Below are 16,932 nucleotides of genomic sequence, written 5' to 3'. Positions count from 1 at the left end.
TCACAGATTCTTTCAGATTTGAGAACAATATTTGAGAGAAAATGGTTATTTTGTGTATATAGAAAATGTTTTAGATCTTTGAGTTCATCTCATGAAAATGGGAGCAAAAACCAAAAGTGTTGCATTTATATTTGTGTTCAGTGTAGGTAATCCCTTTCTAGCTGTCAAACATATCATCATGTAGTGACTTGAAAAGTCACATAACAAGGAAACGACTGACATGATGACAGACTCGACCTCAGGCACATTTCAAGTCCCTGCAAAGAAGATCTTCATTCCAAGAGCAGCGTTTTATTACAAAAACAAAAACCCCGATTTGGGATATTCTCACAGGGCTTCAGCGGTTTGACTTAATTAAAACTTCTGCAACAGGCGGTACTTACTCATCGTCTTGGTGTTAGCTGCACTGGTTCATTAGTAAACTGCGTGTCAAAGTTTCTCGAGGCCGTAGTCGTCAGGTGATTTGAGGTTTGAAGGGCTGCGTCAATCCTCTTTCTTCTCCAGCTGAGGGAAACAAACACATAAAGCTGCTGTTTATACATAAAACATTTTTTAACTCAATGTTCAGGATTATTTTGTCGATAATTTGCACAAAACATAAACAAATTTAGATTTTACTTAATATGTTGGTTGAAAATTATGTTAACATTCTGTCTTTTAAGAAATAGAAAGCATTGTGTGTTCATTTGTTACATTGACTAAGTGTACACGTTTACTTCTCTTTGCTTTGTCCACTACTCTACTGCCACACCACAAGTAGTAAGTCTGTTGTAGTGGTAACAACAGACGTAAAATGGCCGCCACTCTGACCCTCCTGTTATGTTGATTTGAGAATGTCCGCTCTACTCTCATTCAAGTTTTTTAATTAAAGGGGACCTATCATGCAAAATGCACTTTTGTACGTCTTTTCAACATGAATATGTGTCCCCGGTGTGTCAGGGAACTCACCAAGTGTCAGAAACACAACCCTCTCTCTTTCCTTGATACCCAAATCTCTAAAAACGGGGCTGTGCAACGGATCTGATACAGACTGATCCAGATTTGAAATATCTCTGACGTCAGAAACAAGGTGCTCCGCCTATATGGCCAACTCTCCACCTATCAGGGGAATGAGAGGTTGCGTGGCATGGTAACAGCATGGTACAGCATGGTCACATGACGCTCGTGCCTCGCCCCCCTCCTTTGCTGGGGGGCGTGGTCAGCTGCAGCTCATTTGCCACAGAATCAGCCCTTACAAAAACAGGGCTGGAATAGAGCAAATAGAGCGAAATGAGGCATGGCTAAAATGCATGATCTGTTTGGTATTTTGAAAAAGAAACTTCACAGACATGTTTTATATAGGTATGGCCCTACAATATATGTTTCAAATATAGCATGATAGGTCCACTTTAAGCTTTCTTACTGGGCATGCTAACAATATTTCCGAACCTTAACGAAGACTACAACATGTTGAAGTTGTTCTCTACTCTTCTCATTTGTTTTGAAAACAACTCTCCAAAACCTCCTCTTTCAGAGTGTGGAGCAATCCAAACCATGACAGCCTGCTGAGCCTGGATATAAGCAGGGTGTGTACACACCACACTGCAGGTTATTTGTCATGCAATCCCCACACAGACACACACACACACACACACCACACACACACACACACACACACACACACACACACACACACACACACACACCACACACACACACACACATACACACACCACACACACACACACACACCACACCACACACACACACACCTTCCTACTGCCACAGATACTAGTGACCAACTGTTTCAGAAAATTGACTATGAACTTTTAATCATTTATATCTGTGAGAGGTTTTTTAACAGTTACATCTCAAGTAGGACCAATGATCTTGAGCAAAGAGATGAAACAGGATATGAGAAAGTATTAAGAGAGGGACAAGCCTGCTAGCTTTATACCATAAGCATTCAGAGATGATTTAAAGAGGCCCTATTCTGCTTTGAGGGGTGTTCCCTCTCCTGCAGTGTGTCATACAGGTTTTTGTGCATTTCAATGGTCTGCAGAGGCTACACTTCCTGTGTTCCCCCCACTGACTGAGACTCCATTGGGCTCCTTTGTTTACTTCCATAAATAATGACATCCACTATGTAACACTCAGTTTCTATTGGCTAGTAGAGCTCTTGACACATTGAACACTAAGGGGCGGGACATCTCTAAGCGGTTGACCAATTACAACAGAGTCAGCCAGCTAACCAATAAGAGCAGACTGGGCTCTGGTTTCAGACAGAGGGTGAAAAGAGGTGCTGCAGCACAGGCAGTATGAGCAAAATAAAGAGCTTTCTGAACATTAAAGCATGGAGACACTACATACTGATATACACCTGAACATCAGCAGGAGAGGACTCTTTAAAGTATAGACACTACATACTGATATACACCTGAACATCAGCAGGAGAGGACTTTTAAAGTAGAGACACTACATGCTGATATACACCTGAACATCAGCAGGAGAGAACTCTTTAAAGTAGAGACACTACATACTGATATACACCTGAACATCAACAGGAGAGGACTCTTTAAAGTAGAGACACTACATACTGATATACACCTGAATATCAGCAGGAGAGAACTCTTAAAGTAGAGACACTACATACTGATATACACCTGAACATCAGCAGGAGAGGACTCTTTAAAGTAGAGACACTACATACTGATATACACCTGAACATCAGCAGGAGAGGACTCTTTAAAGTAGAGACACTACATACTGATATACACCTGAACATCAGCAGGAGAGGACTCTTTAAAGTAGACACTACATACTGATATACACCTGAACATCAGCAGGAGAGGACTCTTTAAAGTAGAGACACTACATGCTGATATACACCTGAACATCAGCAGGAGAGGACTGTTTAAAGTAGAGACACTACATACTGATATACACCTGAACATCAACAGGAGAGGACTCTTTAAAGTAGAGACACTACATACTATACACCTGAATATCAGCAGGAGAGAACTCTTTAAAGTAGAGACACTACATACTGATATACACCTGAACATCAGCAGGAGAGGACTCTTTAAAGTAGAGACACTACATACTGATATACACCTGAACATCAGCAGGAGAGGACTCTTTAAAGTAGAGACATACATACTGATATACACCTGAACATCAGCTGGAGAGGACTCTTTAAAGTAGAGACACTACACACTGATATACACCTGAACATCAGCAGGGGAGGACTCTTTAAAGTAGAAACACTACACACTGATATACACCTGAACATCAGCAGGAGAGGACTCTTTAAAGTAGAGACACTACATACTGATATACACCTGAACATCAGCAGGAGAGGACTCTTTAAAGTAGAGACACTACATACTGATATACACCTGAACATCAGCATGGTAGGACTCTTTAAAGTAGAGACACTACATACTGATATACACCTGAACATCAGCAGGAGAGGACTCTTTAAAGTAGAGACACTACATACTGATATACACCTGAACATCAGCAGGAGAGGACTCTTTAAAGTAGAGACACTACATACTGATATACACCTGAACATCAGCAGGAGAGGACTCTTTAAAGTAGAGACACTACATACTGATATACACCTGAACATCAGCAGGAGAGGACTCTTTAAAGTAGAGACACTACATACTGATATACACCTGAACATCAGCAGGAGAGGACTCTTTAAAGTAGAGACACTACATGCTGATATACACCTGAACATCAGCAGGAGAGGACTCTTTAAACGTAGAGACACTACATACTGATATACACCTGAACATCAGCAGGAGAGGACTCTTTAAAGTAGAGACACTACATACTGATATACACCTGAACATCAGCAGGAGAGGACTCTTTAAAGTAGAGACACTACATACTGATATACACCTGAACATCAGCAGGAGAGGACTCTTTAAAGTAGAGACACTACATGCTGATATACACCTGAACATCAGCAGGAGAGGACTCTTTAAAGTAGAGACACTACATACTGATATACACCTGAACATCAGCAGGAGAGGACTCTTTAAAGTAGAGACACTACATACTGATATACACCTGAACATCAGCAGGAGAGAGGACTCTTTAAAGTAGAGACACTACATACTGATATACACCTGAACATCAGCAGGAGAGGACTCTTTAAAGTAGAGACACTACATACTGATATACACCTGAACATCAGCAGGAGAGGACTCTTTAAAGTAGAGACACTACATGCTGATATACACCTGAACATCAGCAGGAGAGGACTCTTTAAGTAGAGACACTACATACTGATATACACCTGAACATCAGCAGGAGAGGACTCTTTAAAGTAGAGACACTACATAGATATACACCTGAACATCAGCAGGAGAGGACTCTTTAAAGTAGAGACACTACATACTGATATACACCTGAACATCAGCAGGAGAGGACTCTTTAAAGTAGAGACACTACATGCTGATATACACCTGAACATCAGCAGGAGAGGACTCTTTAAAGTAGAGACACTACATACTGATATACACCTGAACATCAGCAGGAGAGGACTCTTTAAAGTAGAGACACTACATACTGATATACACCTGAACATCAGCAGGAGAGGACTCTTTAAAGTAGAGACACTACATACTGATATACACCTGAACATCAGCAGGAGAGGACTCTTTAAAGTAGAGACACTACGTACTGATATACACCTGAACATCAGCAGGAGAGGACTCTTTAAAGTAGAGACACTACATGCTGATATACACCTGAACATCAGCAGGAGAGGACTCTTTTAACGTAGAGACACTACATACTGATATACACCTGAACATCAGCAGGAGAGGACTCTTTAAAGTAGAGGACACTACATACTGATATACACCTGAACATCAGCAGGAGAGGACTCTTTAAAGTAGAGACACTACATACTGATATACACCTGAACATCAGCAGGGAGAGGACTCTTTAAAGTAGAGACACTACATGCTGATATACACCTGAACATCAGCAGGAGAGGACTCTTTAAGTAGAGACACTACATACTGATATACACCTGAACATCAGCAGGAGAGGACTCTTTAAAGTAGAGACACTACATACTGATATACCACCTGAACATCAGCAGGAGAGGACTCTTTAAAGTAGAGGACACTACATACTGATATACAACCTGAACATCAGCAGGAGAGGACTCTTTAAAGTAGAGACACTACATGCTGATATACACCTGAACATCAGCAGGAGAGGACTCTTTAAAGTAGAGACACTACATACTGATATACACCTGAACATCAGCAGGAGAGGACTCTTTAAAGTAGAGACACTACCACACTGATATACACCTGAACATCAGCAGGAGAGGACTCTTTAAAGTAGAGACACTACATACTGATATACACCTGAACATCAGCAGGAGAGGACTCTTTAAAGTAGAGGACACTACATACTGATATACACCTGAACATCAGCAGGAGAGGACTCTTTTAAAGTAGAGACACTACATACTGATATACACCTGAACATCAGCAGGAGAGGACTCTGTAACGTAGAGGACACTACATGCTGATATACACCTGAACATCAGCAGGAGAGGACTCTTTAAAGTAGAGACACTACATACTGATATACACCTGAACATCAGCAGGAGAGGACTCTTTAAAGTAGAGACACTACACACTGATATACACCTGAACATCAGCAGGAGAGGACTCTTTAAAGTAGAGACACTACATACTGATATACCCCTGAACATCAGCAGGAGAGGACTCTTTAAAGTAGAGACACTACATACTGATATACACCTGAACATCAGCATGATAGGACGCCTTTAGAAAAGATAAAATAAGGCTATATACTGCTTAACAGTACTGAATTTTCTGTTTTCAAATGAAGAAAAGTTGAATGTAAAAATTGTTAATGGGTGTGTGACTATAGTTTGTCACACAGTATTATTTTAAAACAATAACAAAGTACCCTGGCTCATATGCCCATAACAAATGTAGCATACAGTACATCAGCAGGCGTGGGACACACGGTCATATCTGCTGCAGCACCATGGGGATATTTCTGAGTGGAAATGAAGGCATGAGTGAAAAAACAACAGAATGGAGGAGGCTGAGGCAGCGAGTAATTGTGGCCGAGTGATTCAGCCAGCAGAGTTTTGTGTGCTTTGTTTCCATGGTTTCCCATCGGTACCTCATTCTGTTAAATGTGCTCTGAGGACATTTTCTGAGAAACACGGTGAAGTAAGATCCCAGGTACACAGGGCTGCTCTGCATGCTGCTGTGGTCCTTTCCTCACTGAGAGAATATACACATTTACTGTCTGATAGTTGACATACAGTATATGAATATACACTATTCATATGTCAACAGGTGAACCATGTTATTCAGATGTAAATAGAGTCTTTGAGTGTTTTTTCTCATGAATCTGGAAAAAAGACAATACTTTATTCAATTTGTAGTAAAAATAACAGACTAACAATAATGAAGATCTGTGCGTTCTGAAATGCCTTTGCAATGACAGATGGCAGTAAGGGTTAGGGTCCTGGTTAGCTTAGGATACCTTTTGTTGGGTAAATATGTATGTAGAGTGGTGCAGAAACGAGTCCTAAAACCAGGAAATAACTTAGTATTTTACCACTTTCGGTTCCCTTGTCTCAAAGTCAACAGCTTTTTGAACGTGTTTGTGGTTAGAAGCCTTAATTAAGATTTACTGAACACAAGCTGAAGAGATTCTGAATGTCTGAAACTTCTATGTGTGATGGAAACGGCGGTTGCTAACAGGTCACTACAAGAGACTATTAAACGCCAGAGCTAATTTAGTGTAATAGACCAACATCCAATGAGGACATCTCATTGGTCTTTGTAGAGGAAGGCCTTTGGGATGCTAACTTCAGGGTCGGCCTACAGAAATATGTAATCACTGCACTACTAGTGCACTCTAAACACTGTAAGTCATTGAAGTAAGTGTTAATGAAGTGTTAAGGTTGCATTTACAGAAGATTACAACTCATTATTTTGAGTAAGCAAGTCATGAATTCTGAAAAGAGACAATGCTGTTTTTGAATGTATTTTTTGAACCTTTAAGCACCGCACACAGAGTGCCATCTACTTCGTTTAGAGAAGGAGACATCTCTCCTGCCGTAATCTGCAACACTAGATATATAATAAATAGCACAACAGAAAGAGTGTATTTGATATGAGAGTGAACTGGCCTTTACACCTCGAACATTTCAGATTAGAACATGTCTTTTTTGAAAGCATATTTTTGCTAAGGTATAAATACTGTTGAGGAATCTATTAAGCACTCACAAGTTGCTTTCCAGTTCCACTTCTTGTTTGTCAGTTGTTTTCTGAGTGTGTGTGTTTAGTTCTCCTGCTGGTTTCTGCAGCAGTTTCTGTGCTTCATTAGTCTTATTGGTTCAAAGTGCTTTGCGGGAACAGCTTCAAACAAACAAACAACTCAAAACAACTCAATTTCTCTTTATAGCTCTTCCTATCGCTCCCTCGCCATCAAATTGGCCCACCTTCCCCCGGTCCTCTCTTTCTCTCTCTCTCTCTGATAATTTCGTATTTTCATAGCTTTTTCAGCGCCTACCTACACTCCTCTGTCAGTTTCACCCCCTCACATCCTGTCTCCATCTTCCTCCTCTCCGTTTGTCTGTGTCTTATTCATTGTCAATTCTTTCATCTATTTCACATTCCTCTCCTCCTACTTTCCCCAGTCTGTCTGATGTGTTGTTGGGCAGGCTGAAGCTCTGTGTGCTCGTAATGAACGCACGCACGCACGCTCACACACACACACGCTCACACACACACACGCTCACACACACACACACACACACACACACACACACACACACAACACACACACCACACACCCACACACACACACGCTCACACACACACACGCTCACACACACACACACACACACACGCTCACACAACCACGCTCACACACGCCTCAACACACACACCACACAAACACACACACACACAACACACACACAGCGCTCACACACACACAGACAGACACTCAACACACACACACACAGACACCACACACACACACACACACACCACACACACACACACACACACACACACACACACACACACACACACACACACACACACTCACAGGGAGAGTGCCCCTGAGGCCAGAGGGGCACATGAAAGAGGTAACTGAGCGCAAGGGCTATACAGGCGATCCATGAGTTCTCTGATCAGAGCACCTATCAGTGTGTGTGTGTGTGTGTGACAGGATTGGACGATCTAAGGCAGTCATCGAGGTGACTTCAGATTTACCACAGTCCACAGATGAAAAACCTTGCCTCACACACTTACACACACACTTACAATGCATCGCTTAATCACACACTCTGAGTGGTGCTTCAGCTGTGGAAGCACATCTCCATGTGAACAAGGAGATTAACATAAGAGAGGCCACTTCACGGCTGTTTTGTAATCTGGAAGTGAAATCTTTTCCAGAATATCTGCACACACACAGAAACATGTCAGTGTTTCTGAACGCAGCCCGCTCTTACATTTCTGGTGTGCTGTGTGAACAGGTTTTTTATTTGGTGTGTTACTTCAAGTGCTCAGATCTGCAAACATGGCAACACTATGTTGACAGAGTCGAATGGGCCCACATGCACGAGTAGTGAGTCCTTTCCTTTCAAATGTACTGCAAAACAACTACTGTTGTTTTTTAAAACACTGAATGACCCATCCATCTTACCAGCTAATCTGGAGTCCCAAATGTCCCTTTTCATGGCCAAATGATGTACTACTGATTCTTTTTAAATCACTTTGAATTGCTTTGTGGTTGAAATGTGCTATATAAATAAACTTGCATTGCCTTGCCTTTCCAATTGCCAGTATAAATGATGCTTTTCTATTATTCACCACTGAAGTCACATCTGAGAAAAACGTAGTTTCCTCAATTTATATTTGTTACGATTCAGTCAAACCGTCTAACCAGAGTTGCTAATTGTTAGAACAGAAGACACTTCCAACGAGTTTCATTTGGACTGGAGCCATCATGACAACTGTTAAACTATGTAACCTTTTCCAACACAGACAAAAGCCAGATGTTGGTTTTTGTCTCGGGTAACGGGCTGTACAGTGTCTTAGCTCTGTGAAGGTATCGCCTAATGGCTACGGTGGAGAATGGAAACTATTTTGTTTGTTTTATGCCTCCTGTAGCACCTTGGGATTGCTGTTAGCAATGAAAGGTGCTTTATAAATCGAATTTATTATTATTATTATTAAGTGGCTCAACAGTTATCTTTATATATTTTTTAGGACACAGTTACAAATGAATGAATTTCTGTACTTGTATGCCCTGTTTACATCTTGTTTAATACAGAAGTGTTCAAAATGTGTCAAGATCCCTCTCTTTTATTATCCTGTAAAACATTTAAAGATGAATAAATGTGCCTTTAATGTCCACTGAAGATGATGTTGGACAAGAGAACAATGTAACCTAACCTTGTCAGTATCAACATGTGTCCTATGCTCAGTGTTTTTATTCATAGGACAATGAACAACATTGCCAAACTAATGTTTGAGAATTGCGCCAAAAGCAAGAGGGGGGGAGGAGGAGAACTTAAACCGATAAACGGGATATTTTAACATTACAGAAGAGTACTATTCCAGAAGTCTGCAGAGAGCCAGCTCATTGATGATCCATGTGATCGTGTATCTGTCATTTATCAACAGCACACTGTCTTAAGTTCGTTTGGTATTTCATTAAGAGTAGGAGAGTAAGTCACAAATCCAGTGTAAGCAACATGTTGAATGCCATTATCAACAGATATCGGCATTTTTTACATTTAAAATGATGGAGCCGCTCCAGTAAAAGGAGACGTATATCATACCCAGTAACATTAAGGGTTAGTCCATATACAGTACTACGAGTAAAGCAACAAGCTCACATTGACACGCTTTAACAGTTACAGGCAGCTGTGCCCCAGAGCTAGACCAGGCTTAGAGAACCGTTTGAATCCCACCAAGCAAACACTGTGGCTTCAAAGCAGGAGAGTCAAATTATTTTTGATGCAAAACTCATAATCTTGCCTGTACGCGAGGTGAAGTGTCTGCTCTAATAGTCTGTTTGTTGTCGGTCAGCAGGAAAAACCACTGGCTCACTTTTCATGAAACCTGGTTTAAAGGGTGGTCCAGCAGGAACCTGTTACATGTTGGAGTAGATCTTTGCATTCATGTGGTGTTGGGATCATTCCTGACCGAGAACATGCAGGTAAATGCTCAGAAACAGATAGCAAGATTAAACTATCCAAGCAATACAATCTTAGTTAAAGTGGACCTATCATGCTATTTGTAGGTCTCATATAAATACAAATATATAAAAAACATGTCTATGAAGTGTTTTGCTCAAAATACCAAACAGATCACCCATTCTAGCCATGCCTCATATCCCTCTGTTTCAAAAGTGCTGATTTGGGGCATAAAGCTTTTAAAAAATTGATTAAAAAAAGGAGGGGGCTGAGCTCATGCGGCAGATACTGCCGTGATGAAACGCCATATCATGGATTATCAAGGATTCTCTCTGAAACAGTATGGAGCTCAAAGGCTTTCTCTCTTGCCGGTTATACCACAAGGTGAGTTCCTTTCTACTTCCTGCTTCTTCACACACATGCTCTCCAGTACAGGTTAGCTCTGAGTGTGAGCGATGCTAATGGAAGCACCGACCATATTACGTCCAAAACAGTCGCGCATTGTTTCTGATAGCAACGTTTCTGATTGGCCCGTGGGTATAAAGCCAGCCTACATTTCAGATATTATGTCATATCGGACGCAAATCTGGATCAGCTCCGTTGTAGCCCAGTTTTTAGAGATTTGGGTACGGAGGAAAAGAGAGGGTTTTACTTGCTGACGCTGCGTGAGTTCCCTGACTCACCGGGGACACATATTTATGTATAAAAGACATCAAAAAGTGCATTTTGCAATATAGGTCCCCTTTAAAGTGTCCGACATCAAGCCTCAAAGCTCATGAGCACATCAGATAAAAAAATTGCCCAACCTCGGGAAGCATGAGCAGTGTTGGAAGAAGTACTCAGATCCTTTACTTACTGTAACTAAAAGTACAAATACTATGGCCTAAAATACTTCACTACAAGTAAAAGCCCTGATTTCCAAATGTTACTTCAGTAAAAGTACAAAAGTATTAGAACCTTACCTTACCTAAGTAAGTATCAAAAGTAATAGTCGTCTTCACGTAACTGTATTTAGTTACTTTCCACCACTGAGCAGGACATTCAGTTATCATTGGCCTTGGCAAAGGTGTGATTCTAGTTGTTTTAAAAGTGCTGCCGAACCTTTGCCTTCCTGCTGTTACCGTGGAACACTGTTTAAAGTCAACTATGTTTCGGTTCAAATGTAAGACAACGATGCCAACAGAATGTAAAGGGGATCTGATCTCCTGCATCATGTGATCTCAGTGTCAATGAGAGTAACGCACAAACAGTGAATCCAGCTGTACCCTTCTCAGCGCTCATCAGCCTGACAGCTCTCTGGCAGTGAAGAACTGTGGATTTGGCGCAGGCATAAAAGAGGAAGACAGGTAAATGATATTCCAATGTGTCATCTCTTCAGAGAGAGCTCGGCGCTCCCTCAGGAAGCGTCTGATGAATATTAATGTGTGGTAACAACAGTCGCTGCGTGCCAGGCCTGTCAGGTCTGGAGACAGGTTTGTGGTTTGAGGGCAGAGAGCGTCACCTCTCCTCCTCTCTCAGCTTTGTCAACTTGTTTTCCCTCTGTGCTACACGGGGGCTTTGTCGCTGGGCTCAGGATTTCTCCCCGCTTTGATATATTTTCCCAGGTTGCCTTTGGTGTGTACTTCACAGGCGCTGTGGCAGCACTCACTAACACACTCCTGACGATTGTGTTTTTTCTCTTTTAAGCCCCTACCGTACCTGCCATCCTTCCTAATTGTCCCATGAGAGACATGGCAACAATGAGAATAGAGAAATGGCCTTGATTCATCTTTAATTAGCGTTTGCGCTAATGTCTGATAAAATAGCATATTCATTGTGGCTTTATAGAGTTATTATGAAGAGCACCTGCGATGGTGTCATTTAGAAGTAAGGGCTTTATTTCAAAAGAGAAATAAGAACACAACGAGCTGGCTGGAAATGATAATGTTTTTTATATGTTTTACATACCAAAGCAAATTCCTCATATAAGTAAACCTATTTGGTAAGAAAACCGATTCTGATTCTGATTATACAACGATAATGAAGAATAGAGCTGTTACATTACATTTTGGACTTGCTGCCCTGACTAATCATTAGCACTCTTTGAGGGGTCCTCCCTGTCTGATTGTCTACAGGTGTGCTGGAGGCAGAGTAGCCCCCCCTCCCCAGCTGATTACCTCCTACAGAGACTCAGCAGCCACCTCCACGCTGCCAGACCGTAGAACCTGCTCGTCAGCCAGTTCAATATTAGTGATACCGGTTCTCCTCTTTTCCCTTGCCTGATCCTGTTCAGTTTTTTCTTCCCTTGCAGTCCTGTCTGCTCCAGCCCCTGTGGACCGCTCAGACCCTGACCCATAACCCCCTCCCTGGACCCCCTCCCATTCGGCTCCCCTTCACACCCCGGACTCCCCATCTCAGCTCTGATCAACCACACATTTTTCAAACAATAAACCTTTTTTCAAAGCTACTCCTGCTACTGTCTGAGTCCACACCTGGGTCCACCTGTTCAGCTGCCTGAACCAGACCTATGTCAGGTCAACATTGATTTGATATATTTCTCACCTCAGCCATGCTGGTGGGAACATATCAGATGTAAAGATCACACTGTATGGATTTTATCCACACACACACACACACACACACACACACACACACACACCACACACACACACACACACACACCACACACACACACACACACACACACACACACACACACACACACACACACACACACACACACACACACATAGCTCAGAGATCACAATGGGGGGGTTCTTTGTATTATTTGCGCTCTTCATATTTACAGTAGTTCCACACTGAGTTGACAGAGGCAGTGGATCAGCTCCGACAGCCGTGCCATGTTGTCAGAGCTGATTGGTGTTTAAACGGGCGTGCAGTGTTTACTCTTTGTTTGTTGTTACATTAGTTGTGACAAACCCCAGATCAGCTGTCAGCAGCTGTCTGTCAGGAAGCCTTCAGCCTGATCCCACTGAAGAGGAACTGTATTTTAAGTAATACCTTGCACCTCACAGTTTATATGTTTGATATGAGTGATGATATATAATGTAATCCCATTTGTTCCTCTTTTATATTTTCAGGCCTTTCAAAGCTTTGTCTCTGCTCTGGTCCAAATCAGTTTCAAGTGTGGTTTCCACTTGGTGTTGTTTCATTTAACACAACTAGAGTCACTTATTAAAAGCCACATGAAAAATCCACTCTGGTTCATTGCTAGTTTTGGGCGTGGCTGTTCCCTGTGCATGCCTGTTCAACATGGTCCGATTGTCCTGCTACTGTGACTGTGGCACAGTTGTAGTTTCAGTTTGATTGTTTTCTGTTTCATTTTAAAGTTTTATTTCAATGATGTCTGTTTTTTGTATGTCTTTGTGTATTTCCCCCCTGTTTGATAGTGTCTCCTGGCGTTATTAGTTACACCAGGTTCCCATAAGCCCTGAAATCCCGTGTCCTCATGTACACCTGCACTTTATCTGCACTTTAAAGTGTTTTCTGTTAAAGGTGGGGTAGGTAATTCACTTCAGAAACACTTGTTGTTATTTTCCATTGAATGCTCTTAACATCCCGATAGCAATGAATACATTAAGTGCTTTGACTATAAATACATTAAAAAAATTAATCTCTGGAAGCCGTAGCGCTGTAAAAAGCACGACCAATCATCTGAGCCGGCCCGGCTAAAATAACTTATCTCGTGCCCTCATTGGTCATGTGCACGTTCGTGTGTGTTGGAGGAGGGGCTCTGTAAGGAAGAGGCAGATTTTTTTTCCCCGGCTGCATACTTTCAAATTCTAGTGCATTCGAGCTGGTTTCTCCATTCTTACCTACCCTACCTTTAAGTCTTCCTGTCTCATGCGTTTGGGCCTGACCCCTCCCCTCCTGCTGACAGCGGTGGTCTGTCACACTGTCCCGAAATTGACACCAGATGGACACACGAATATGGAATTGTGAATTTCGCACTAAGATGGCCCCGAAGTTGGTCAACAGCCAAGCAACAGCCGAAGCAAGTACGATGCCTACAGAAGGCCACATGATGGCACCCACACACCATACCGAACCACACACGGAAATATGGTCGTAGACTTTACTGATGATTTAGAATTTACATTACATTACATTATTACATTACATTGCATTTAGCTGACGCTTTTATCCAAAGCGACTTACAATAAGTACATTCGACCAGGAAGACACAACCTTGAAGAAAACAGAATCATATAAGTACATAGAATGTATCCAGACTCAACGTAAGAGCTTGTGCCTCTTCGGGGGGTGCTAACATTTAAACATACACTTTATTCTTTACTTTCTCCGTCTTTATATGTAGATTAGAAGATATTACTTATCTTCGTCATGTTGTTTCCATAGCAACAACAACTTCCTGTCAACAGCGTAAACTCACCTTCAAAATAAAAGCATCTAAATAAAACAGGAAGTTAACCTAAATTACATTTAAGACATACAACTGCAACGAAAGTAACAAAAACAATGTAATATCCTTTTCAGTTTCACAGAACACAAATTGAGTTATTTACATAATATGTTTACATGATTTTGTTGTGCAATAAATGCAATCTCGATGTCATCGTACTATAATACGACGGCTACACGACGGCATTGCGAGGGCTTCACGTAGTCGTGTTGCCTTCCAAAGACAGGGTCGGTGTCATGGGGGGTCATTCGTGGGCTATGCCCCCCCAAATGAGTCACTGTGCCCCCCCCAACGCAGGGTGGGCAAGCCTTGCCACTTTGCCGTTTTTTTTTTTTTAATCATATAAGTGATATTACGTTTCCACTAAAGGTTTTTTGTGTGAAATAAATCAGAAATAAAGAATACAAATATAAAACACAGCCTGAGGTGTGCTCACTGCTGCTCTCTGATTGGTGTGTTGCTTGACCAATGACCCCCGACCTTTGTTTTGTTATCATTACGTGGCTGTGTGTTTAGATGAAAGCCCAGTGGCGATCTGTTCATCTGCTACACTGATTATACAGTAAAGCCATCGAAAATAATATGATATACAGTACAGTAGAAGTACTTCTGGGTCTCTGTGTTTCATTCAAGCTCGGCTCTGTGTGTGTGTGTGTGGCACGAGCGCATTTTGTGAGTGCGCGAGCGGTAACGTGGAATGTTGTTGTTAGCATCTGGTTAGCTAGCTATGCTAACGGATATAAAGAGCTGTTTCTACACCAAGGTGGAGGAGAGTCCTCTCCTGTCAGACTGAGAGGATCGTATAACCTCAGCTCAGTGAGGTAAGGACTCTCAGTGTTTAGATAGTTCACTTTAGTGAAGGTTATCTCAGTGGGTCTCAAACGGTTTGGTCACCATTTATGTAAACAAGTATTTGCGAGGAATACCTTTATATGATCATTATAGTTATTAAAGAATAAGAGAATAAATGAAAAACGGGTATGAAATACTATAGGACAGTAACACAAGAATACAGTAAATCTGTTTACAGTTCTGTTTCATATGGGTGCTGAGAGATGTAGGCTATCCATAGACATGTGTATATTTTGAAAATGTCATCCCAAAATGTCTCCTTTGGGATGAACAAAGAGGATTTCAGCTGGTAAAAAACCCACTTTTCTTTATACTCAGTTAGAGTGCAGTATTTACATGAATGTGAATGAATGAGTCTCCGGCCACATGCCACAAACTATGCATGTTAAATAATCGAAGTGCACATTAACATAGCTGCGATAAACAACATGTATCCAATCATAGCATGACATGTCTTCTGTCCTCACTCACTCTGCTCTTACCTGGTCCCAGTCTATACTGCGGAAAAATGTGTGTGACTTGATATCTGTGTAGCCCGTCTCGACCTGGCACCCCAGCCGCTCCTTGGGATCCTGTTGGGACCAAAACAGCTGGTCAGCGAGATAAACAGGAGCATCTGTATTTCAAATAGAGACTATTCTTTGTAATTCAGCATCTGCATGTAAACAACGCAGGTCTACTGTCAGGGTGATTATACTTAGCTCTGCACTAATAAAGTCCAGGGGGGGGTGTCAAAAGATAGCATTCACCCCATTTCCATATTAGATGTTAATAAGAGAAAGAGCCAACGTGGACAATTAGCAATAATGCTGGCCACACATGTTTTCATCATGGTTATGTGCACATGTGGCCCCCCCCCGCTGCCGCTCAGCTCGGACTGCGCTCTGTTCATCACAACAATTATTCTGAAGACTTAAAGAGAGGAAGTGCATGTGAAGGCTGTTAGCAGCCTCATGCTAACAGATACACTAAGACGTCACACACATGCAACCTTGTAGTCGGTAACAAACTGATTAAAAAAAAATATATATATTTCTTAAAGGGCCGTACCAGTGTGTTTTTTGTGTTGTTACTACAAATCATAAACGTAATGTTGATTTTTTTTCAGGCCACTTCCATTTATTAGTATGACAAGGCTTGAAACCAGAATGAGTAAAATAATAACTCTAGTGTTATATTACCTATTTATTTTCTTCAACAGACAAAAAAGGACACATTTGGTGCTCTAGTTAGTATTTGTGGTCACAGGACAATGTGTGTGGATTAAGTGAAAATAACCTACAGTGTGTTATAAACGTGAACATGTCACCCAGTCCAGCAGTGTAATGGCAAACAATCAGCATGTATGTTGTACTATTGTCCCAATGTGTTTTACATCTTACATTTGAAAGTAATTTACATTGTTTTGTTGTAGTACATACTAAACTTTAGTATTAAC

At 41.5% G+C, this 16,932-nt stretch overlaps 1 protein-coding gene across 1 annotated transcript in view; it reads right to left on the bottom strand.

Moving 5' to 3' along the window:
- Positions 1-489: 489 nt before the first annotated feature.
- Positions 490-16,932, bottom strand: part of prkcz (protein kinase C, zeta) — a gene marked incomplete at its 3' end in the record, with an annotated part of 137,223 nt that continues 120,780 nt past the window's right edge. The window contains 2 exon segments of the mRNA XM_034208691.1: positions 490-504; positions 15,977-16,066. Of these exon segments, the coding sequence (XP_034064582.1) occupies positions 490-504; positions 15,977-16,066 (105 nt within the window).

Source organism: Gymnodraco acuticeps, unplaced genomic scaffold (assembly GCF_902827175.1).
Source record: "Gymnodraco acuticeps unplaced genomic scaffold, fGymAcu1.1, whole genome shotgun sequence".
Classification (NCBI taxonomy): Eukaryota; Metazoa; Chordata; class Actinopteri; order Perciformes; family Bathydraconidae; genus Gymnodraco; species Gymnodraco acuticeps.
The sequence above is the reverse complement of the archived record's forward strand: the minus strand, read 5'-3'. Positions and strand labels throughout refer to the sequence as shown.